This window comes from Mauremys mutica, chromosome 12 (assembly GCF_020497125.1).
Source record: "Mauremys mutica isolate MM-2020 ecotype Southern chromosome 12, ASM2049712v1, whole genome shotgun sequence".
Lineage (NCBI taxonomy): Eukaryota > Metazoa > Chordata > Testudines > Geoemydidae > Mauremys > Mauremys mutica.
In genome coordinates this window covers 11,143,046-11,167,609 of record NC_059083.1, presented here as the reverse complement: position 1 = coordinate 11,167,609, position 24,564 = coordinate 11,143,046, and the positions used below count along the sequence as shown (strand labels likewise).

The 24,564-nt window shown below is 54.0% G+C and overlaps 1 protein-coding gene and 1 long non-coding RNA gene across 4 annotated transcripts in view; both read right to left on the bottom strand.

Moving 5' to 3' along the window:
- The window catches only part of LOC123345649 (protein S100-A16-like), a 294,793-nt gene extending 271,201 nt beyond the window's left edge, over nt 1-23,592 (bottom strand). The window contains exons 1-4 of one of the 3 annotated variants that reach the window (XM_044982648.1): nt 23,457-23,592; nt 23,136-23,208; nt 22,247-22,416; nt 20,470-21,606 (exon numbers count right to left, since the gene is read on the bottom strand). In XM_044982648.1, the coding sequence (XP_044838583.1) occupies nt 21,466-21,606; nt 22,247-22,416; nt 23,136-23,178 (354 nt within the window). In that variant the 5' untranslated portion in view covers nt 23,179-23,208; nt 23,457-23,592 and the 3' untranslated portion in view covers nt 20,470-21,465. Of the gene's footprint in view, nt 1-20,469; nt 21,607-22,246; nt 22,417-23,135; nt 23,290-23,456 lie in introns of those variants that run through there. The other 2 variants (XM_044982651.1, XM_044982650.1) reach the window with 2 other exon arrangements.
- Nucleotides 1,002-2,284, bottom strand: LOC123345673. Its single transcript, XR_006572846.1, has 3 exons — nt 2,224-2,284; nt 1,428-1,523; nt 1,002-1,049 (listed from the first exon to the last, which is right to left on the bottom strand). It is a non-coding gene; the product is annotated as an uncharacterized LOC123345673 (long non-coding RNA).
- Nucleotides 23,593-24,564: the final 972 nt, after the last annotated feature.

Here is a 24,564-nt window from a genome sequence, read left to right as displayed (position 1 = left end):
GCTTTGTGTCCATCTCCTGTGGTGCCTGTTCCTGCCCCTGCCCTCATGACGGGCTCTTTCCCTCCATGTGTCTCAATAGCTCCGTTCCTGTCCCCTCACGAGCTGGCTGCCCCATATGGGGTGGGCTGATTTCCCTGGGCTGGGGGACAGAGCCGGGCTCTGAGATAAAGCAGCCAATTTCCCTGGCACTTTCACACTCATCTCCCTAATTCAGAGAGAGGGGGATAGAAGGAGTCATCATCTAAGCTGGGGTCGGTCTCAGAGGAGGGGGCTTCTTTCTGTAGGGTCCCATTGCCCAGCAGAGGGAGTCTCAAAGGAGGGGCCTTGTTTCTATTGGGGTTCCTCTTTCCCGCTACAGCGGGTCTAAGCAGAGAGGCCTTAGTTCTAGAGGCGTCCCAATGGCCAGCTGGAGCTAGTCTCCCAGAGGCTCGTTTCCATGGGGTCCCATTGCCCAGCTGGGTTTCTTACCCCTCTTCTGGAGCAGGAGCTTGTGCAGCCAATTGATCCCACCCTTGGCATGCCGACTGATGTCACTGGCTGGGTGGTATGCACAGAGACCCAGCTGCAGCACAAATTCACCTGCCTTGGAGAAGGTGGAGGAGGTCTGGTGGAAGGAGAAGGAGAGGGGAATCCATCACCATTCTCCCTTCAGCGCCCCAGCGCCCCTGGACCTGAGCTCTGCTCCCACCCCTCTGTAGGAGGCACTGGGGGAGAGGAGCGACAGCCCTCTTCCTTTCTGTCCCCAAGGGAGCTCGGAGCAAAGGGAGCAGGGCAAAGGCCCTCGCTGAGCACTCGCTGCCTCGCTGCTCCAGAATAACAAGGGCCAGGCACGACCCTGCCAGCCAGCGGCCTATGGAACGCAGTCCCTTACGGACCGGGGGGACCAATTAGCCAGGGGATGAGGAACTTGACTCTGCAGGACGCTGGGGTCAGAGGTCACTTACGTCAAATCCAGGCAGGGAGGTAGCAAACTGGAGCAGGGCCGCGCTGGTCTGGACAGCCCTGGCTCTCTCCTGGGTGTTTTTTGCCAGGAGAGAGCGATGGATGTGCTGCGGGAGAAGGAGGCAGGGGAGGGTCAGCGGGCAGGCGTACATGCTCTACAAACCAGCCTCTCCCCCTCCCCAAGGGGCTGAGACTTTGTGCTCAGGGTGGAGTAGCCGAGCCCCGGTCGCAGAGCTTGAAAAGGGGGTTCAGTCTCTCAGGCCCCAGCCAGGCCTGGTGCTCACTGTTAGTGCTTAATGCAACCGTGGAGAGCTCTGGCTGACAGTCCCAGCTCCTTCCCCCTGCGCTGGCAGCTCTGGGAAAGTGTGGCCGGCTGGGTCCAAGCTGGGAGGACACAATGGAAACGTGGCTCTTCTAGTCTCTCCTTTGCTGCCCTCCCACAGGGCTCAGAGGCAATTCCACCCCAGACCGTCCATTCTACTCACCTCCAGGAGGTGCTGCAGCTTCTCCACGGTGGGGGTCTCTGTTAGGCAGCCCCTGAGGATGGTGTCCAGGCTCCGCAAATGGCGGTTGTGCAGAGCCTGCAAGAAGAGGGAGCACCCGTCAGTCATGGGACACGGGGCTACAGCAGTCAGGGGACAATGAGGAGGATTCTCCAGGAGCCCTGGCAAGACTCAAAAGGCGCATCCTGGCCTCTCCCATTCACATCACTCCAGGGACACTTAGCAAGAGTTCATGGCCGGATGCCTGCTGCCTCATTAATCCTTGCTCTGAGCAGTTCTCTGGGCAGGGCCTGGTACCCAGCAGAGTATGGATCAGCCAAACTGCAATGGGTGGGAGGTAGGATCCCCGGGAGAGTCCAGGCAGGAGATCAGAGAATGAGGAGAGGAAGGAAGGCTGGGATCAGCCACGGAGGGGTAACGCAATCCCCTCTGAACCCCTGATCCATGAACAGCACGTCAGGATCAAGGCACATGCCCTGGACCCCAGACCCAAACCAGCTCCAGGGCTCAGGACCTCCATGGGGTTGGACAGGGAAAGCCGCCCGCTTCCCAAAACCAGTGTCTCCCTGCGCAGACAGGGGTTGGAACTTGGACAGTGTCTGCGAGGACCTTGGCCTGTGTGGGACAAATGTCCCCACTTTGGGGTGCCAGATAACAGAGGAGATGTGTCCCCCCATTGGGGGTGAGGGATTCTCTTGTGCAAGACCCCCTGCCTGGGTGGGGACGGAACAAGGAGCAGGACAGACTGGGTGGCAGCGCAGCTGGGGGATTTTTGTACCTCAGCTCTGCCCTGCAGGTGCTGCTGGATCACCAAGATGATGTCTTGCTCCTCCTCCTCCTCGCACTCCTCCTCTTCCTCCTCCTCAGGCCACGACACCTGGGCACTGGGGGTATCTGCACCAGGGAGGGAAGGAGAAAGTTTAATCCCTTCTGCTGCTGGGGGGATGCAGTGGACAGAGAAGGCTCCATGTTTCCCCTTTCTCTGTAAGGAGCCCCATGGCGGCCAGGGCCCCACCCTGCCCCTCCCAGAGACGCCCTCAGCCCCATCAGCCTCAGGGCCCTGTGGCAGTCAGCCCCCCACCCCAACATGATCAGGGAGGCTGGAGCTCCCCAACTCCGCCCAGCATCCCCTGCCATGGGGCGTGTCTGTGCCACCCCCACTGGTGTTAGTGGGGTCACGTGGGTCAGTCCCGGCGCCTTGGCGAGCCGATGGGCACAGGGTGTTACTAGTCCCCCACCGCCCCAGTCCTCCTCCCTTTCCCCTGGGTCTCCCCTCACCTCCAAAGAAGGAGCCTTCAAAGACAGGGCTGCCAGACCGCACGGAGGAGCTTCTGGCCCCGCAGGAGAATGCGGAGCTGCTGGTGTCTGCAGCGCCGCAGTCACTCAACTCCTGCTCTGGGCTGGCAGGAGGCTCCTCCATGGCCAGGGTGGTGCTGGCAGGAGGCTCCTCCGGGGCCAGGGTGGGGCTGGCAGGAGGCTCCTCTGTGGCCAGGGTGGGGCTGGCAGGAGGCTCCTCCGGGGCCAGGCTGGGGCTGGCGGGAGGCTCCTCTGGGGCCAGGCTGGGGCTGGCGGGAGGCTCCTCGGGGGCCAGGGTTGGGCTGGCGCAGGGCCCCTCAGCTGCCATGGTGGTTGGCGGCTCCTGCTGGGCCCTGGGGCGCAGCTCCTGGCTCCTTGGCTTCCTGCAAAGGAAGCCCCAGAGCTGCCGTCCCCGGCTCCTGCCCTCCCCTGGCTCTCTGCTCCACAGCTGAACCCGGGGCCACCTCCGTTTCGGCCCAGAAGGTGCCTCAGGGTCAGCTAGAGGAGCTACTGTGTTCCGCCTCCTCCAGCAGGCGAAGCAGCTCCTCCCTTTCCCCTGGCCACGAGCCTCTTCCCCGCCCGCGGGGACAGAGGGGCCGCTCTCCGCCTGGGCAGGCTGCCTGATGTCGTCTTCTGGCTGTGGAGCCACCTGCCCGGCCTTCCTCCTGAGCATCTGCCTGATTCGCTCCATCCTGGAACAGAGTGGGGAGCAGCCATGAGTCTGGCTTCAAAGCAGCCTCTCATTAACGAGCCTGCCTGCTCCCCTGCCCACCTCCCCTTTGCTGAGGCAATTTCTCCTCCCGACACATCCCACCCCAGGGCACAGGAACCCTCAACCTGGGGAACAAACCCTGACAAGGGACGGGCTGGGAGCCGTAGTGGTGGGATATTCCCACCACACTGGGGATGGTTCTGGAGAACTCCACTTACTTATTCTAGATCAGATGGAGCAGGATGGCAGATGCTCAGGGTTGCTCCTCTCTTCACCCTCTTCAATCTCCACACCCAGGTGGCCGGCAACGGGTGCCGCTCAATGCCCTGCCAGCAGGGCAAGGGGTAGACACCAGATATCGAAACTGGCTGTGAAAACAATACAATGCCACTAGCGGAACGCTCCTGGGACACTCCATAGCTGTACCCGGGGCCACCTCCATTTGGGCCCAGAAGGTGCCTCAGGGTCAGCTAGGGGAGCTGGGGTCTTCCTCCTCCTCCAGAAAGCCAGAGCTGGGAAGTGCCAGCAGGACTCGATTCCCAGTCTCCCTGGCTCCGAGTGGGACCTGTTGTAGTGATTGACGGATTTGCTCCTTGTCCCCCATCCAAAGCCAATAACACATCTCTGGGTTGGCAGTCATGAGTTAGACCCTCTCAGCACCCTTCTGTCTCCTGCAGCCCTCAGCTGTTCCTTGGATTGCGGTGGCTTGGACGGTAACAGGAGTGGATATTGTTACTGGCTCACTGGGTGGTTCTAGCCAATGAGGGTCTCAGTCTAGCCTCAGAGGCCCACACCCCCAGACACTACAGGTCAGGGTGGATTGATTTCATTCCAAATGTTTTGTAGTTGTATTTTTGAGTTATTTTCCTAATGAGGGATTGATTCTCATGAAATTCTTAGTGGTGGCCGATGACAGAACACGGAGCAATGGTCTCAAGTTGCACTGTGGAAGGCTTAGCTTGGCTATTAGGAAACACTAGTTCACTAGGAGGGTGGTGAAGCCCTGGAATGGGTTCCCTAGGGAGGTGGTGGAATCTCCATCCTTACAAGTTTTTAAAAGGTCAGCTTGACAAAGCCCTGGCTGGGATGATGAAGTTGGGGTTGGTCCTGCCTGCAGCAGGGGGTTGGACTAGATACCTCCTCAGGTCTGTTCCAGCCCTAGTCTTCTATGATGCTAGGAATAGGGATCCATTCAAACATGTTGACTTGCTGGTTTTGCAGGATACAGAAAAACAAAAAGGTTGACTCAACCATTTGGTTTCATTTCAAACAAACTGAGGTAAAGAAGTATCTCTAGTTCGTGCCCTGAACTGATTGTTCCTGCTCATAATGTCCTTCCAGATTTTAGAAGTAGTAGCTCACACCTCCTCCTCTCTAGCCTTTATTCATATTTTACAAGGGGAAAAGAAGCCTTCATCCTTTTCGAACTCCCAATCAGTTTCTTACATTTGAATGAAGTAGCTGCATCAACTGGAATGAAGAAAATATTCTTTCTGCACCCGCAGAAGAGGCTAGTGCTGCCAAAATCTGGCTGAGTGTTTCAATAACTTCTGGACGCCCAGGTGCTTAGGCAATGACTTCCAACAGTTCAGTGCTTTGACTTCCTCTGACACTTGGCAGCAAACATGGACTTCTTCATATATGTAGTTATTTAAATTACTTTAATAGGCTGGAGCAACTAGAGGCCTTAACATCACTTGTCATCATTTCAAATTTTATACTGGATAAGTTTAAAAAAAAAACGTTTTCAATATAAATTTAAAACACCCAGTTTAAATAAAAATAAAATCTCTTTTGGGGGGATTGGGGTTGGGCTGTGAAAAAGCCACTGATTGGTCTTGCCCTTGATTTTAAAAGAACTACTTCATCTGAGAGAATCAGAAACTGCTTGTATTCTAGTCAAGGAGAGGAGGCAGCAAAATTCATCCTAGCAGTAATCTGTTGGGCCTTATTTGCTCAGCCTCAAACAAACAAGTGTGCAAAACTCTAGCTAGTCTCTTTTATGTAGGCCCAGCTAAGAGGTGGTGGGAGGGGCAGGAATGCTGTCTCCATCCCGGATCCAGTAGCAATTGCACAGGATATTGCCACAAAACCTACATTTTACTGCCAAACTCTCTAAGCCATTCCTCTCCTGCGCTTCCTGGTTTCTAAGTTTCAAATCCACAAAACCTTCCCCTTGACAGTCACTGCCCAGGTGGTGCAGCAGGCAGAGGAACCTGAGCAGTAACATTGTGACACCAGAGGTAACTCAGCCACCTGTCGCTCCCTGACTCCATTAACCCTGAGCATAAATCCGAAGCCTGAGCCCTGCCTTGGGCATCGCTCCCAGGGAAACCTGCAGGCTCATTTACTGACTTATGCAAATCACCTGTGGAGAGTTAGCACTGACTGGCTGAATTCACTCTCAAGTCACAATGCCCTTCAGCTTATAGCACTAATGGAAGGGGCACAGGGTGGAAATCAGGCTTTTCTGGTGACCCGTTTTCCAATTGAGAAGAAGGGACAAGAGGGAAGGAGGAAGAGGGAAGCAAAATGGCCACATTCCAAACGCCCCCAGCGAGTCACAGATTAATTCCAAGCCCAGAGGAAACCACTGTCGTCTGACTTTCTGTTTCACTTCGGCCATAGAATGTGCCTCAAAATAATTCCCATAGGAATTAGAACAGGTTTTTAGTAAAACACCCAAGCTTGATTTTAAAAGAGGCCAGTTGTGGAAAATCCAGCACAACCCTCAGTGAATTGCTCCAAACTCTGATGTTAAAAATGCTCCTCGCCTTATTTCCAGTGTGTATTGGTCTAGCTTCAACTTCCAGCCATTGTCTGCTCATAACCTTTAACTGGTAAAGGGAAGATGGAGGCTTGCTGCAGCAAGGCTCCTGGGCTCTGCGAGGTTCCCCCTGCCCCGCATCCCTGTCCTGCCTGGCTGTTGGCAAGGGAGCTCTGTGAGGTCACAGAGGCCTCACTCATAGAATCATAGACTATCAGGGTTGGAAGGGACCTCAGGAGGTATCTAGTCCAACCCCCTGCTCAAAGCAGGACCAATTCCCAACTAATTGTCTTTGCTCAATGGGCTGAGTTCCTGCCAAAAGCTTTTGTGAAGTCACTGCCACACCCACCTTTCCCTGGCAGGCCTGACCTCTGCCCCTGGCCAGCCCAGCTGGATGTTTGAGCTGCACCCTGGATCACCCCACTTGCTCATTATTGATTCTGGGGAGCAAGCAGGCCACCCAGTAAAACAGCAGAGTCTGTTCCGCACCCCACGCTGAGTTTTTCATAGAGGCATCGGTTGTGAAACAATTCAGTCTCCTGATGTGGCCTCTATTTCACGGGCTATGAAATTTCACACTCTTAGCACGCTATTGAGCCCAATTGCTTGTAATTCACTAAAAGGCACCTTCCCAACCAGTTATGATGGTAGGACACCAGGAAACAGAGACTCCACCTCTCCCCAGGGTAATTTCTTCCAGTGGCTAGTCTCCCTCACTGTCATAATTATATTGGAAATTGACAACCTCTGATAAGGGCCCAATTTATGACAATCTTTTAAATAATTTAAATAGAAGAGAAAAAATAACATTCAGTAGAACATGTTCACTGCCAAGCTTTTCAGACAGTCGCACCACTGATGTGATAGCTAAGGCCCCGGAAGCAAAGCTAGCTGAAATGCTAACCCAGCTTTGGGCAGCAGTAGCTTCCTTGAAAGGTGCAGAAAATATTGTCTTCCTTTCAGTTTATTCAAATCGTTCAGTTCAATCAACTAGTTTGTTGAAATTCAAGAAAGCCATTGGGAATTCACAAAACAGGCAAACTTGTTTTCCTCCCTCAATCTAGGGATAAAAACTAGGGGATAGATCTACTGGTTCATCAATCTAGAAACTCGTGGAGACAAGAATGTATCATTTCACTTCACTAACCACACATCAAATTGCCTTTGTTTAAGAAATTTGTTAGTTTGAAATGCAAAACATTTTGATACAACTTCTTTCTTATGCTTCTCTTTCTAGCTCTGGCATGCCCTTGCTGTGTGACCAGAGAGGTCACTTCTTTTCTCTTTCCCTCGGTATCATGGGGGATGGAGAAAATTCTCTCAGCCCTAGCAGGAGAGAGATTTGAGCAAGTCAGGCGCGTTAGGGTCCTCGTGCTCTAAAGGACAATGGGCGATTGTTGTTTGGGGCAAGAATCCCAACAGATTTGTTACTTGTCCCCCAACCAAAGCCAATAACACATCTTTGTATTTTCAGTCATGAGTTAGACATTCTGTCTCCCTCAGCCCTCAGCTGTTCCTTGGATTAGGGAGGCTTGGATGGTAAGAGAACTGGAATTATTTTACTGGCTTCTTGGGTGTTACTAGCCCATGAGGGTCTCAGTCTGGCCCCCAAGGCCCACACTCCCAGACACTAAAGATCAGGAGGGGTTGATTTCACTCAAAGTGTTTTGTATTTGCGTTTTTGAATTATTTTCCTAATGAAAGATTGATTCTCACGAAATCTTAGAGCTGGCAGATGACAGAACAAGGAGCAATGCTCTCAAGTTGCAGGGTGGAAAGCTCAGATATTAGCACAAACTTTTTCCCTAGGAGGGTGGTGATGCCTTTGAATCTGCTAGGATAGAGTCCCCTATCTTGTATTTAGAGCCTGTATTTTTTCTTACCTTCTACACAGATGACAATATCTTTGAAATAAATCCACACAGAAATGAGAAACACACGCACAGACTCTCTCCTACAGACTCTCTCGTGAGAGACCACGAGATGGAGGCTTGCTGCAGCAAGGCTACAGGGCTCTCCGAGGTTCCCCCTGCCCCGCATCCCTGTCCTGCCTGGCTGTTGGCAAGGGAGCTCTGTGAGGTCACAGACGCCTCATCATCTTTGCCCAATAGGCTGAGTTCCTGCCAAAGGCCTTTGTGAAGTCACTGCCGCACCCACCTTTCCCTGGCAGGCCTGATGTCTGCCCCTGGCCAGCCCAGCTGGATGTTTGAGCTGCAGCCTGGATCACCCCACTTGCTCATTATTGATTCTGGGGACCAGCCAGGCCACCCAGCAAAACAGCAGAGTCTGTTCCGCACCCCACACTGAGCTTTTCATAGAGGTTATGAAACAATTCAGTCTCCTAATGTGGCCTCTATTTCACCGGCTATGAAATTTCACGCACTTTGCACCATATGAAGCCCAATTGCTTGTAAGTCACTAAAAGGCACCTTCCAGAATGACAGGCAGTTTTGACGACAAGACACCAGGAAACAGAGACTCCACCTCTCCCCTGGGTAATTTGTTCCAGTGGCTAGTCTCCCTCACTGTCAAAACTGTGTGCCTAAGTCTCCTTTGAATTTCTCTGGCTTCAGCTGGCAGCTGTTGGTTCTTGTTGTGCCTTTTTTGGCTAGATCGAATTAGCCCTGCCCTGTGAAATCCGATCTCCCCGTCCTGCTGGACCCCTCAGCCAGGAGAACCCAGTAGGGGCCTCCTAGCTGTTTCTCTGCCCGGCTGGGGACAGGACTTCCTCTCCGTGGGGATATCAGACGCACCTGCAGAGGCAATGCAGAAGTGAGTGCGCTGCATCAGCCCGGCGTTGGGCTCAGGGCTTTGCTCTTGGCAGTTCTGCTCCACTCACGTCTCTGGGTGCCCGGACTCAGAGCTTCTGGCCCCCTGTGGCTGCAGCCAGTGCTGGGGCACCAGGCTCAGGACTTTCATGCCCCTCCCCACTCCTGCTGGCGCTCTAGGTGCCTGGGCTCGGGGCTTCTGCCTGGCCTCTGCAGTGAGTGCTCAGGGCTTCCCTTGCAGTTCTTTCTGGGGCTCAAGGGTCCATTTCTCTGGATGCCCCGAAAATGGTAGGAGCCAAGGTGCTCCCAAGTAGTCGGTAGGAGCTGAGGTGCTGCCAACAGCAGGGCCCCACCTGCACATGTGGGAACCTCCTCTAGCTTCAGAAAGGTTGCTGGCTGCTGCCCTTGGAGCCCAGGTCTGAAGGCAGCACAGAAGTGAGGGTGGCAATGCTGTGACCCCACCACAACAACCTCTGAACTCCCCCATTCTCCCAGGTTGATCGGGACCCCCATGGTTACAATACCATGAAATGTCAGGTGGAAACATCGAAATGGTGACGTTGGTCAATTTCAAGGCCAGAGGTTTGTAAACTAGTCAAAGTGAGCCCTGAATTTGGTAGGGACCTGGCTATTATGAAGGCCTGAGCAGGTTTGCACTCCCAGTTCTCCTGAAAGGCCATGGAGAATTCCTGCTGCCTGAGAAACTTTCCAGAATAAGTTACCAGGACTGGGAGAGAAATGAAGGAAACCAACCAAAGCCTGAGCTAGGATGGAGAGCATTGATCCAAGCCGTGTTTGAACCCCTCCACCCCCACCTGCCTGCCTGCGGTGAAACGGACCGAGGGGCACTGATTTCTAGTTGTGAACTTGCTACCGACCGTGGGCTTCAGCACAAGCCGTACAGCCCATACTCTGAACTCTTGGATAAACAGCAAAGCTGGCTTTTGCAAAACCTTTCCACCCCAGTGCCCTGCATCCACTTGGGATTGTGCCCAGCAGAGGCTGGTGGAGGGGAGGGGAAGGGAGAGGAGGCCATGCAAATGTTGTGGCATCTGCACAACCCCCCAGACACACACAGCAATGAAGGGCATAATATCCAGGGCAGTAACTGATTTGGCCATAACCTACCAAATCCTCAGTGTTGAAAGTCCAATTTCTCTAGAAAACAATGGGAGGGAGGGGTTAGAGAGCTGCAGTAACCACGTGGACTTCCAGTCTCTGGCCAGGCACATCCCCCTCTGCAGAGTTTTCACTGCTATCGTCTCCAAACTGGTCCTCCTGATCTGATGTGAGGTCACATCCTGGCCTTTAGGGCCATTGGCAGGATCTTCCCTGTTCCCAGCTGCAGCATCACCCTCGTTATCCTGCCTGATAAGGATCCCACCAGGGCTCAGCTAAATGGCATGTGGCAGGACAGGCTCTTTGCTGGGGGCCTTGGCAGCACTCAATCGAGATCTGAATCGGACGGGCACGGGCAGGTGCATTTCCTGACTTTTTACTGGAGTCCTGGACCCTCTCATGCTGCTGCTGCAAATGTTCCTTCTCGCTCAGCGCTCAGCAGCAGAATGCTCCTTGCCCTTTGGCTGTGCAACATCCAGACGTCTAGTCCTGCTGCTCTGAAAGAAACCGTCTTCACAGCTCTAATCCTGGCAGATATTGATTAAAATCTTGCCGTGCTCCTCTAAGTGTATTTGTGATTGGACGTGCTTCTTGCTAGGGGGGATTTTCAGATACATGAACTGCATAAAACAGAGGGAAAGACAAAAGGAAGCATCAACATGTCTAAGAACTTGAACAATATTTGAAGACCATATATTGGTGTCTAACTACCTCCTGCTGCCAGGAAATGCAACTGGTATTTTAACGACACACTCACTCCGCTTGTGCCTGACTTGTGATTCAGAGCTCTGAGGAATTCTGTCCCCTGGTGTTGGCAGAACAAATAAACCCCACCTCCCATTACACAATCCATTTGAGTTCAAGAGAGAGAGATCTCTATCTTGCAACAAGCTTTAACATTACGGGGCAAAGACTAAGATGAGAGGTCAATTTTTCTTGCAGTTCTAATACCCGAGGAAAACTCCGAAATCCATTCTGTCAACCAAGAGAAAAGATTGTTTTTCTGTTCTCAAAGTGCTGATGCTTTTGACCCCAAAATGTTGTCTTCGTTTTCTCTCACAAAATAACTTGCAGTGAAATGGGACCAACTGCCTAAACTATCCTGAACGCTGCATGTCAGAGTTTGGGAATATCAGGACAGATCATCACCTGGCGTCAGTTGTCACGGATCCATCAGCATCAGCAGAGCTATGGTGATTTATACCAACCGCGTGTCTGGTCCATTGTGCTGTAACGAGTTAAAAGATTTCATACGCTGTGCATATGAAGATGAAAATGTAGGGTGGAAGGGACCTCATGTAGTCGAGTCAGGCTCCGCATGCTGGGGCAAGACCCCTTGGTTTCAAAGAATCTTGTTTAATGGAGGGTTTTTTCTTCTTTTTTTTTCTTTCTAAAAAGGTGCTTCATTTATTTGAATATCAAACATTTTCATTTAAAATTTCCCAGAGTAAGTTTTGTGCTGGTGAAATATTCCCAGTCGACAGCTCTGGAGAGAGAATATTGTGAATAAAGACAGTACAGAATGGACTGCGCTTCCCCAGTGCACCATTCTCTGCCCCCATGGAAGGTCTCATGGGTTCGGGGTGGATACACACCAACAATGGAATGAAATCTCTCTTGCATAGTTGAGTTTTCTTCTTAGTTTGAAGCGGGAGAAGGAACAGGATCATCAGGACCCACCTAGCTTCCAAGGGAATCATCTTTCTTGATGCTGTTTGACCTGCAATTCATTGTGGCCCATTAGGTGGAGATTCTCTAGGAAGTTGCTTTATGACTCTGCTAATGAACTATCTTCTGAGAAGGACAGACTGGTCCTGCCACTGTCTCCAGTCACTCACGGTAAATTATAGAGATTTGTAGCCATAGGTTGTACAGGATGATAAGATACTGCATGTGAGCACGGGAGAGAGGGAGATGTTTTACTTGGTATTCATTAGGGTCCTTTTCTTTGGAGGCGGAAGCTTTTCCAAACTCACTTGCTGTCTCTGCTTCCCCACTGCAGAACTCCAGTTTTAGGCTGTGCAAGAAGCCAGAGTAGGCATGAGGGTCTCACCCATAGTTTTAATTCAGCTCCCGCTGCTTAACTTGGCTCTTCATTCATATCTCTTCAGTTAATATACAGTGAACCAGTGTGAACATAATCTTACTGATTTCAGCAAGAATGCTGATTATTGAATTTATCAGAGTTTATTCCTAGTTTGTGGTTTTAATTGACTTCTTATACGTAGCATAGCTCCTGCTTTAATTATGAAAAGGTGATAGACAGGTAGACACTAGACAGACAGATGTTTTTCTATGGGGATAGATAGACAGAGACATGGTTATGTCTGGGGTTAGATAGACAGAAACACGTCATTAGACACACACAGGAGAAAGGAAGGATGGTCCAGAGGTTATGGCACTCATCTAAGACTTGAGGGATCTGAGTTTAAATTCCGCCTCCACTGCAGATTTCCTTTGTGATCTTGAGCAAATCACTTAGGGCCAGATTTTTTAAAGGGATTTCAGTTCCTAATTCCCATTGAAACCAATGGGATTTATGTGGCCTAAATACCTTTTAAAAACCTGGGGTTAGTCTCCCTCTGTTTGCCACTTGTAATATGGAGGCAAGAGAAGGAACGTTGTAAGCAAGACACAAGAAGTGATTCTTCTGCCCTTACTCCGCACTGATTAGGCCTCAGCTGGAGTCTAGTGTCCAGTTCTGGGCACCACTTTTCAGGAAAGATGTGGCCCAATTGCAGAGAGTCCAGATAAGAGCGACAAAAACGTGAGTGCCATGTCTCCGTGTGGCTCGCAGAAGCAGCAGCACATCCCCAATCCGGCTTCTATGCATAGGGAAAGCCAGGAGGCTCCACACGCTGCCTGTGTCCTAAGCACCGCCCCTGCAGCTCCCGTTGCTGGGAACCACAGCCAATGGGAGCTCCAGGTGCGGCGCCTGCAGACAGGGCAGTTTGCCCACCCCTGGGCTAAGGGCACACAGTGTTCGCAGTTGCATGGCCCATGATGCTAGCCCCCATCACTCCCTGGTTAAATCTTCAAACAAGCCCCTTCGTGCTTCCTCCCATTCTGCCCCCCCACATTCGGGAGGAGCTCCCTGTAAACATCAGCAAAACGACCTCCTCAACCCAGGGACTGTTTGACTCTTTAATTATTGCCTGTCCAGCAGGCTTGCCATCTCCTTATGAACTTGCTGTTGCTCCTGGTTACCTCGGGGTCTACAACCGCCCGAACGCCCACAACGATTGGATCCAGGAGAACGTGCCTGGTGTGACTTTCAAGGTGGTGAACTTCACTACCACTGTCAGTCCGAATGGTGCCAGTCTGTCTGCCACCGTTCCCAGCGTCCTTCTCCTTGTTGTGTTTCTGCGACTGGTCATCTGAACCCTGTCCCCCCGCCTCCTAGACTGGCTCCCCATCATACCCCAGTTCTTCCTCATCTTTGGTGCCGACAGACCATGTGTGCAGTGACACTAGACCCCAGTATTCACACCCTACACACGACTGTAACAATCTTTGTGCAAAATACACATTGTGAGGTATCATTTGAAAACTGATAACTCTCTGACCATTCATATCCTTGTGTGATATATGTACGTGATGGTTGCTAAGAGTTATGGACATACACTGGAATGGTCACTAAAATGAGTTCAAACTCCATATGCCGGGGGAGTTGTTAAACAGATTGATCCTAAGTGAAGGACTGTGTGTTTAACTCAGTTTACATTCAAGCCGCACACAGACCCATCAAAGCTCACACTGAGAAGCGGGGGACAAGACAGCCTGGTGTCTACGCCCAGCAGGAGAGAGAAGCTCTTCTGGGTTTTATTTTTCAGAAGGGTCCATTGCAAAGATTTACTGGTCTGAACTTCATGTGATAATCAACTGAATCAACTGACTGGATACAATAGTACTGTATTATACGAGAGTACGGGGTGAGGTTTTTCTGAAAACAAATGACCCCCTGGTGCTTAATATCATTGTGAAATGTCTGTATAAACACTATATGAGGAAATGTGGATACTTTATGATAGGCTTTAAAGTCTGCAGCCAAACAGGGAGACACAGGTTCTCTTACAGACTGCGGGGGAGGGAGGCGCTAGGTACCTGCCCCCCACACACACACCCTGCGTTAGTCACCCACAGCTACCCCCGATACAGCTCATCACCCCCCCACGCACACACGGCGAGACTCATCCAGGGCTACCCCCGATACAGCCCATCACCCCCCCCCCAACACACACACCCCGCAGGAGTCACCCACAGCTGCCCCCGACACAGCCCATCACCCCCCCGGTGTCACTCCCAACCGAGTCTCTGCCGCTCCCTCAGGCAGGCGGGGCCGGTCCCGGGGCGAGCGGCGAGGGGCGCTGCCCGCAGGCGGTGGCCGGGCGGGAGGGGCGGGCTGGGGGCGCGGCCCGGGGGCGGCTCGCGCTCGCTCGCGCTTGCTCCGCACTGCCAGCGCCGGGTGGGAGCTCTGCGGCGCAGCATGTCGGGCTCGCGCTGCCAGACGCTTTATCCCTTCTCCGGGGAGCGGCACTGGCAGGGGCTGCGCTTCGCCGCCGGGGAGCAGCTCACCCTGCTGCAGGTGCCGGACGGCGGCTGGTGGGAAGGGCAGAAGGAGGACGGGCTGCGCGGCTGGTTCCCGGCGAGCTACGTGCAGCTGCTGGAGGTAGGAGTCCGGCGGCACCGAGTGCCTGGCGCGGGAGGCTCGGGCCGCGGGGGAGTGCGGGGCAGGAGGCGATTGTGGGGAAGGGGCTCCGGAGAGGAGTGCGGGGGTTGGGGAGCAGGAGGAGGTGCAGGGTTGGGGATCAGGAGAGGAGTGCGGGGGTTGGGGAGCAGGAGGAGGTGCAGGGTTGGGGATCAGGAGAGGAGTGCGGGGGTTGGGGAGCAGGGGGAGGTGCAGGGTTGGGGATCAGGAGAGGAGTGCAGGGGTTGGGGAGCAGCAGGAGGTGCAGGGTTGGGGATCAGGAGAGGAGTGCGGGGGTTGGGGAGCAGGAGGAGGTGCAAGGTTGGAGATCAGGAGAGGAGTGCGGGGGTTGGGGAGCAGGGGAGGTGCAAGGTTGGGGATCAGGAGAGGAGTGCGGGGGTTGGGGAGCAGGGGGAGGTGCAGGGTTGGGGATCAGGAGAGGAGTGCGGGGGTTGGGGAGCAGGAGGAGGTGCAGGGTTGGGGATCAGGAGAGGAGTGCGGGGGTTGGGGAGCAGGGGGAGGTGCAGGGTTGGGGATCAGGAGAGGAGTGCGGGGGTTGGGGAGCAGCAGGAGGTGCAGGGTTGGGGATCAGGAGAGGAGTGCAGGGGTTGGGGAGCAGCAGGAGGTGCAGGGTTGGGGATCAGGAGAGGAGTGCGGGGGTTGGGGAGCAGGAGGAGGTGCAGGGTTGGGGATCAGGAGAGGAGTGCAGGGGTTGGGGATCAGGAGAGGAGTGCGGGGGTGGGGAGCAGGGGGAGGTGCAGGGTTGGGGATCAGGAGAGGAGTGCGGGGGTTGGGGAGCAGGAGGAGGTGCAGGGTTGAGGATCAGGAGAGGAGTGCGGGGGTTGGGGAGCAGGGGGAGGTGCAGGGTTGGGGATCAGGAGAGGAGTGCAGGGGTTGGGGAGCAGGAGGAGGTGCAGGGTTGGGGATCAGGAGAGGAGTGCGGGGGTTGGGGAGCAGGAGGAGGTGCAGGGTTGGGGATCAGGAGAGGAGTGCGGGGGTTGGGGAGCAGGAGGAGGTGCAGGGTTGGGGATCAGGAGAGGAGTGCAGGGGTTGGGGAGCAGGAGGAGTTGCAGGGTAGGTCATCAGGAGAGAAGTGCGGGGGTTGGGGAGCAGGGGGAGGTGCAGGGTTGGGGATCAGGAGAGGAGTGCGGGGGTTGGGGAGCAGGAGGAGGTGCAGGGTTGGGGATCAGGAGAGGAGTGCGGGGGTTGGGGAGCAGGAGGAGGTGCAGGGTTGGGGATCAGGAGAGGAGTGCGGGGGTTGGGGAGCAGGGGGAGGTGCAGGGTTGGGGATCAGGAGAGGAGTGCGGGGGTTGGGGAGCAGGGGGAGGTGCAGGGTTGGGGATCAGGAGAGGAGTGCGGGGTTTGGGGAGCAGGGGGGAGTGCAGGGTTGGGGGGAAGGGGATCAGGAAAGGAGTGCAAGGATGGAGGAGTGCGGAGTTTGGGGAGCAGGGGGAAGTGTGGGGTTTGGGGGAAGGGGATCAGGAGAGGAGTGCGGGGTTTGCGGGAAGGGGATTAGGAGAGTTGTTCAGGGTTGGGAGAGTGCGGGGTTTGGGGAGCAGGGGGGACTGCAGGGTTGGGGTGAAGGGGATCAGGAGAGGAGTGCGGGGTGAGGGGGGAAGGAGATACTTGAACATCAACCTAGGCACTAGAAGGGAAGGGCTGCACAAGTGGGGCCCTGTGATGGAGCGTACATGGAAAACGCTAGGTGCTGTATGAATCTGTGCAGGTGGCTAGCTCAGGATGGAGCTGTTGCTCTCCCCAGACCCTCTGAGCATTTGCCACTGACTCTGCTCACACTCCCTAAACTGTTTGTAGGGCTGAGCCCTGGCAGAGCAGTGTTGCCAGTTGGGGCCCAGCCCTTCCCAGCACTGGGGGAAGAGAGGACACCTGGTGTTAAGACTCTTGTTAAAGTTGCTAATCACCAGTTGTGTGTTTGTTAATATCACTTTTCACAGCAAGTCCTGGCAAATTAAGACCTGGATGGGGTGGGGATTGAGGCAGCGGGGGGCAGGGAAGATGGATGCAGGCCTGGGGGAGGCAGCAGAGGCCAGGTGCAATGGACCAGGGGCCCTGGCTACTGCATGGTCGGGGGGTGAGGATTGGTGGCTGGGGGTCAGTACCTGCTGCTGTGTGGTCAGGGCTGGGGATTGGCATCCACTGCCATGTAGCCGGGGGTTGGCACTCGGGGTCCACATTTGCTGCCACGTGACTGCGGAAGGGGTAGGTATCGGTGTCCAGGGCCAGCATCCGCTGGATCCCAGGGTTGGCACCTGATGCCATGTGACCAGAGCCAGGGATTGGCACCAGTGGCCAGCACCCACAGGAGCTCAGGGTCGACCTCCAGGAGCAGTGTCCAGTGTCAATGGCCAGGGCTGGGGATCGGAGTGCGTGGCCGGGCGTTGGCGCCTGGGGCCAGCAGCCACTACCAGGGATGGTGCTTGGGGTCCACACCTGTTGCTGTGCAGCCAGGGCTAGGGGTCAGGATCCAGAGCCAGCACCCGCCGGAGCCTGAGGCCAGGGATCTGCACCCAGGGCAGGCAGCCGGGGCTGGGGAGCTGCTGGAGCCCAGGGACAGCACCCAGGACCAGCGACCATGGCTGGGGTTCGGAGTGTGCTGCCGGGGATCAGCACCTGGGGACAGTGGCTGCCACCGGGATTAGGGGTTGACGCCATAGGCGAGAGCCAGGGATTGGAGCCTGCGGCTGCGCTGCCAGGGGTCGGAGCCTGAAGACCCGTGGCTGAAGGCCAGGGCTGTGAGGCCAGAGAAGAGCTGGGGGTCAGTGCCTGAGAGCCTGCTGTTGGCACCTGACGCTCCATGGCTGGAACCCTGGTCTGCAGCCAGGCACAGGCTCCCTAAGTCCCCACCACCCAACCACACCAGGGCTAAAGCGTGAGCCCCACTAAGTCCCCCTTCATCCCAGGTAGAGAACTTACCTTGCTCCTTCAGCGTCGTCCCCCACCTGTCTCCAGAGACCATGCAGGGCGGCGCATCCAGGAGCAACAGGGAGGGAGGGAGAGGGGCTGATGCTTTGCATGCTGTCAATGCGAGAAATGCTCATTCCTTTAAAACCGTTTCACCCTTTGGTATGTTCCACACCTGGCTGTAGTCATTAGTTGCAGCCACAGTGGAATGCAATGATATCACGATACCCCAGTAATACAGTGCTGGGAGCTCACCATGAGTATTTATTCAACTCACATCTGCAGTAAAGCTGTGTTTCACAGTGCTCTGTAGGAGACCTTTCCTCCTGGGTTAGGCAGCCTCTCAGTTGCATCTGCTGCATAAGTATGTACCCCTCAATGGTGAGATTGTTCGCATCCAGATCTATGCCCTCTGGTCAGACCTGATTTGCCCTGGGTTCATGATTGTGTTATATAGAGTCTTGGTGTCCATGTGACCTCCTGCTTGGTTAGAAATGTGTCTCTCTTTTCCTGGCTAGTTCTGCATATACTAATAATGACAACCCGCCACTAACACAAGAACTCTGTGGTGAATGGAAACACCCCCATCATAGGTGACCATAAATGATATCACTCTCCTGAGGCTAACACAGAGAGATAAAGACCGAATGTTGTTTGAATGTGACCAAAACCCAGGACCATTCGCTGCCATGCTTTGTGCTGCAATGATTCCAGACTACTTGCTACTGGCTTGGCGTGGTAAAGTGTCCTACCGTGGAGGATGGAACAAGGCAGCCCTCCCCGGAAACCTTCTGCAAAGGCTTTCAGAGTACCTCCAGGAGAGCTTCATGGAGATGTCCCTGGAGGATTCCCGCTCCATCCCCAGACACATTAACAGACTTTTCCAGTAGCTGTACTGGCTGCAAATGCATCCCAAGTCTTCAGGGCAAATCAAACATTAAACACTATTGCTTTTAAACCCTGTACTGTAGTTACAAATGTGCAGAGGTACCTTCTCCAGCTTCAGGGTTGGGGATCCCACCTTCAGAGAGTATTGGCTCCAGGGTGATGAAAAGGTCCTGGCTGCTGGGGAGAATAGATTCACCTGCTGTGCATCCTCCTCCTCATCCACAAAATCCTCCTCCCTCTTGCGTGAGACTTCCCCCTTGCAGATGTCCACGGACAGTGGTGGGGTAGTGGTAGGGTCCCCCCCAGAATGCTATGCAGCTGATCATAGAAATGGCATGTATGGGGCTCTGACCCAGAGAGACCGCTTGCCTCCTTTGTTTTTTTGGTAGGCTTGCCTGAGCTCCTTAACTTTCATGCGGGCACTGCTGTGTCCCTATGGTAGCCTCTCTCCATCATGCCCTGTAAGATTTTGGAAAATATATTTGCATTTCTTCTTTTTGATCGGAGTTCGGCCTGCATAGATTCTTCTCCCCATACAGCAATCAGATCCAGTATCTCCCTTTCGGTCCATGCTGGAGCTTGTTTGCGATTCTTGGGGGACTGCATGGTCACCTGTGCTGCTGAGCTCGCCACACTGACCAAACAGGAAATGAAATCCAGAAGTTCCTGGGGCTTTTCCTGTCTACCTGGCTAGTGCATCGGAGTTGAAAGTGCTGTCCAGAGGGGTCACACTGGAGCACTCTGGGATAGCTCCTGGAGACCAAATACATCAATTTGCATCCACACTACCCCAAATTCAACCCAGCAAGGTTGATTTTAGTGCTACTCCCCTCATCGGGGAGGAGAACAGAAGTCAATTTTAAGAGCCCTTTAGGTCGAAGGAACGGGGTTGGTTGTGTAGATGCAGTCATTTTAAAATTGACCTAACGTGGCTAAAACCGACCTAACCCCATAGTGTAGACCAGGGCCTGAGGGATATGATAGAGGTCTATAAAATCATGAGTGATGTGGAGAAAGTGAATAAGGAAAAATTATGTACTTGTTCCCATAATGTAAGAACTAGGGGCCACCAAATGAAATTAATGAGCAGCAGGTTTAAAACAAATAAAAAGAAATTCTTCTTCATGCAGCGCACAGTCAAATTGTGGAACTCCTTGCCTGAGGAGCTTGTGAAGGCTAGAACTATAACAGCGTTTAAAAGGGAAGTGGATAAATTCATGGAGGTTGTTAATTAATGGCTATTAGCCAGGATGGGTAAGGAATGGTGTCCATAGCCTCTGTTTGTCAGAGGGTGGAGATGGATGGCAGGAGAGAGATCACTTGATCATTACCTGTTAGGTTCACTCCCTCTGGGGCACCTGGCCGTTGTCGGTAGACAGATACTGTGCTGGAAGGACCTTTGGTCTGACCCAGTATGTCCGTTCTTATATTCTTATGTTCTTATGTCATAGACTTGTGGATTCCAAGACCAGAAGGGATCACTGTGCTAAGCTAAAATGACCAGTATAACACAGGCCATAGGACTGCCCTGAATTAATCCCTGCTTGAACAAGAGCCGATCCTCTAGAAAAACATCCCATTTTGATTTTTAAAACTGTCAGTGTGACGGAGAGCAGGCTGTAGGGGATGGGGGAGAGATCCCAGTGACGGAGAGCTGGGTCGTGTGGGGCTCCCATGCCAGAGCCAGTGGGGAGGTAGGTGACATGGAGAGCAGAGGCCAGGGCAGATTCGGGGTGTACGGGGTGACTCCCAGCAGTGGGGGAGAGTGTGACAGATTTTTGTTACCAAGCTGCCTGAGGCGTCAGGTGATCAGGCTGAGGCTGCAGGATCGTTAGGGGAGGAGATGACGAAGCACACCAAGTGTCTAAGTTTTAAAGCTTTATTAATAAAACAGCAGCAGAGAGCGCTGGGGGTTCCCATGTCACTCAGAGGAAGGAAGAAAGCGTTAGTGCCCCAAGCCCTAACCCCCTTTCATACTCACACCCGCACTACCTGAGGCTGGCCAAGCCGGGGTGTAATGTAAGAAGAAGAGGGGGAGGGGTGGACAGGAGTTCTTGTCCCATTTACGTGTTGTCCAGGGTCTGCTGTTTTTCTCCGACTTGCTTTGGCTCTCGGGAGCGTTTTTAAGTCCTGGGTTCTTCTGGGGGTGTTTCGTTCAGGGTCCTCTGTTCCTGGTGCTCTTTGTACCAGTCCAAACCGGCTTTCTGTAGCCTCCTCAGCTTTCCCAAAACACATCAGCTCCACGGATGTGAGGCTGTTTTCCCCGTCGCTGACCTTGCCGTCTCGCTCGTTTTTGCAATCTCTGCGGCCCTGCTCAGCTTGTCGAGTGCCTTGACCTTGGACTGAGGCCAGCATCTTCTCTTCGGAGTTGAAGTGTCGAGGTAACCCGTTCTCTGCACTCTTCCTTCCTCCCCCTTTGGCCTCTCGCAACCTGCAAAGGAATCGTCCACTCCACTCTCACACCTTTAACCCTTCCCAAAATGCCTTGCGATGCTTGCAACAACGTTAGCAACATACAATGCTGATCTGCCTCCCCAAGGGACCTGAGGGAGGGGGCCATTGGGTTGTGACAAGGTGGGGAGCATGTGAGCAAAGACCGAGGGGTGATCAGGGTGGGATCCAGGCAAGGGGGACAGGGGCAGCTGCAGAAGCATGAGACGTGCAGAATGGGGAAGGGGGTGAGGGGTCCCAGCAAGCAGACAGATTAAGGTCGCTGGGTTTAGTGGGGGTGTTTAGCAGACAGATTACGGTTTAGTGGGGGAGGTGCAGGTTTGCTTTGGGTGCATCAGGCAAAGGATTTGGGGGCATTTCCCGTTGAGGCATGTGCCTCGGTTTCCCCACCAGACACAGCTCCCCGGTCACTACTCGTTATAATGGCTACGCCGGATCACTCGGCAAATCTCTGCGATGAGATCCCAGTACTCGTCGAAGGAGATTTTCTGATCGTTGTTGGCATCCACCGTCTTAAACATGTCCAGCGCTGCCTTCCGGTCCTCTGCGTTCTAAGCTCACCAAGGAAACAGCAAGTCACTGCTGGGGACCCATCGGGCACGTGGATCGGTAACGGGCTTTACTGCCATGTGTGTGTCTGTGCGCGCTGCTGCCCCCTGCTGCAGGGGGTCAGACTAGCAGGGCTCCCCACACACAGGGTGTGTGTGTGTGTGTGTGTGTGTGCACGCACGCGAAGGAGAAGTGAGATACAAGTCAAGCTTGAGGCCCATTGGCAGGGCTGTGGGGAGCCTGGTCTGGCATAGCAGGGGGGTCAGGGGGTCAGGATTTAGTGCCATTGGCAGAGCTGTGCAGAGCAGCGCTAACTCCTGGGAGAGCAGGGGGATGTGGGCCGGGACTGAGGAGCCCCAGCAGAGCGCTGTGGGGGGGGGAGCCAGGGCTGGGCTCATCGGGGTCTCTGGGTTGGGAGTGAGGGGCACCCGCAGAGTTGTGGGGGGATCCCCGGGCTGGGACAGCAGGGGGCTGTAGGTCAGGATTGAGGGGCACCAGTAGAGCTGGTGGGGAGCCCAGGGCAGGGGCAGCAGGGCGCTGGAGGGCAGGGCTGAGGGTCACAGAGAGACTCCACCCCCCCTTTGCTAGGAGCCAGTGGTTGATGTCTCCAGTTGCCTTGGGGAGCCAGTAGCCGGGTCTCACCGTGAGCTGATGGCTCAGCTCATTGCTGAGCAACGTCTGGAAAGCCGCCTGGTCCAGCTCCTTGGGTCCCTCGGAGCCCTCGGCGTATCTGTAGAAGCTGCCCACGATGGCATGGAGGCCCCTTTCCAGCTCAGAGCCCTCCTCTGCCATCTCGTCGGGCTTCCTTCCACCTCCAAAGCAAAGGCAGCTGCCGTCAGGATGGGCCCACCGGCCCCAGAGACCTCAGCTAGGAGCCCCTGTCCTGGGAAGGCTGGGGAGTACCTGCTGCTGGGGATACAAGACCTGCTGCTGTCTGTGGGAGGGAAGGATGGGGGCATGGGGGGCTACAGAGATAGATGGAGCCCAGCTCTGCTATGGTGATGGTTGAGCATCACTTTGTGATAAAGGTCAGTGACTCTACGTGCTCTAAAATCTACCTATGAACTCACATTGTCTTGACATTTTCCCACCCAGCTCCACATCTGAACCTTCATCTCCTTAGGCCTCAATAACCCAGCTGTAAAACAGGGGAAACAGTCCTCATCTTGTCTAGTTAGATTGTAAACTCCCTGGGGCAGGGACTGTCTCTCCCTGTGTGTCTGTGCAGCGCCCGGCACAACGGGGCCCTGATCTTGCTGTGTGTCTGTGCAGTGCCTGGCACAAAGAGTTCTCTAGCTGTTACTCTAATACAAATATCATAACAGCAAGTGGTGGGTGAGTGTGGCTGCAGACGATGGGTTCTGCGTGGGTCTGACAGATTCAGAGGGGAAAGGGGGAGGTTACAGAGAGAATGTTGCATTACACTGAAGAGAGACCCTAGGACTTGGGCCATTGTTATTGGCTGATGTAGTGAAGGCTCCGTGCAGAACCAGGGCCCAGAATGGTCAGATTAGTTAACGACGCCTCTTACCGCTCCTCTCCCCGGACGGCTCCGGCTGCAAACTCTGCCCCATGGGCCCGCAGGGGAAAGTGCTCCTGGGTTGCTAGAGAGACCAGAATCGGGCGTGAGTGAGCACCATGATGATTGCTCAGGAAATCTGTAAGGCTCAGGCCAAGACGGTAGCCTTGAAAAGTAACAAGAGTTAGAAATGGACAATATTGCAAACTATGGCCGTGGCTGTTAAATGGTTAAGATGACCCGCCCGGGGCTAGTAACAGGGACAGAAAAAGAGTGAAAAGAAACAAGAGACACAGCAGAGCCCGGGAAGCCGGCAGTGCAGAGACATGATACCTTACGGCAGGTCCCGGGACAGCGCAGACGGTTGGAAACAGCTGCAGAGAACCTGGGAGAGAGGGACCTGGCGCCCTCTGGTCTGGTCTTGCTGGGCAACAACAAACTCTGGGCACTTTTGTAGTGTTTGAACAATGGAGACAGGAAGGGAACGTGGTGGCCAGAGCAGAATTAAAAGCTGGAACATGGAATGGCTGGAATGGGGCTGCAATGGGGACATTGGGAATGACCCGAACCAGCCACCTAACAAGCCACGGGCAGGGGCCACCCGTAGGATAAGATCCAGGCTCCGGTAAAGCCTGAACCGACACCTAGGCCGAACGGGAGAAGTGAGTGCCCAGGAGGGGGAAGCAGCAAACAACACTGTCACTGGACTGGTAAATCAGATGAGGTTAAAAATGGTCCAGGTGACAGAGCACATGAGGAGACGGGAGCTGCGATTCGATCACAGGGGAGTGATAACAAAGAACTTCCAAGTGGAACCCCAAGAGCGAGTGGGTTAACACCTGGGGTTGCTGCATTAACACACGGAGGTGCCCAGAAACAGTTAACTGCAGCCGGCCAGGGCGCTCCTGCAACCCAGCTGGCAGGCAGACAAAAGCAACAGACACTGCAGGAACAAACAATTTTTTCATGAGCAGGCAACAACCCCCACTCGCCGCTGAGAGCCAGGATCAAAACCAGGGGTGCAGGTTCCCATCGTGTTTCACCCCCTCGCTCACAGCTCATCATATAATCTGCATTCTACCCCACTGGTTACGTTTTCCTTTATATCCTCTCTCCATTTACTACACTCACTGCTGCTGCCTGTACTTTACAATAACGTGACAGAGTTCGCTAATTTCCCTTGCTTCTCACCCCGGTCCCCCCGCCTCCCCTCACTTCTGCCCTCTCTTCCTTTGAAAAGTGAAAAGTTACAGTTATTAAAGACACCCCCATTGCTGAAAAAGATGAAGCAACCGAAAACAAAACAAACAAAGAAAACAAGCTGAAAACTTTGTTTTTAATAAGCCCAAGGAATTAATTATTTTAATCCTTCAGGAATGCAACAGCTGGAATGACTCCTAACTTTTCTGAAGATATGGTTGCCAAGCAACAGAAATGCAGA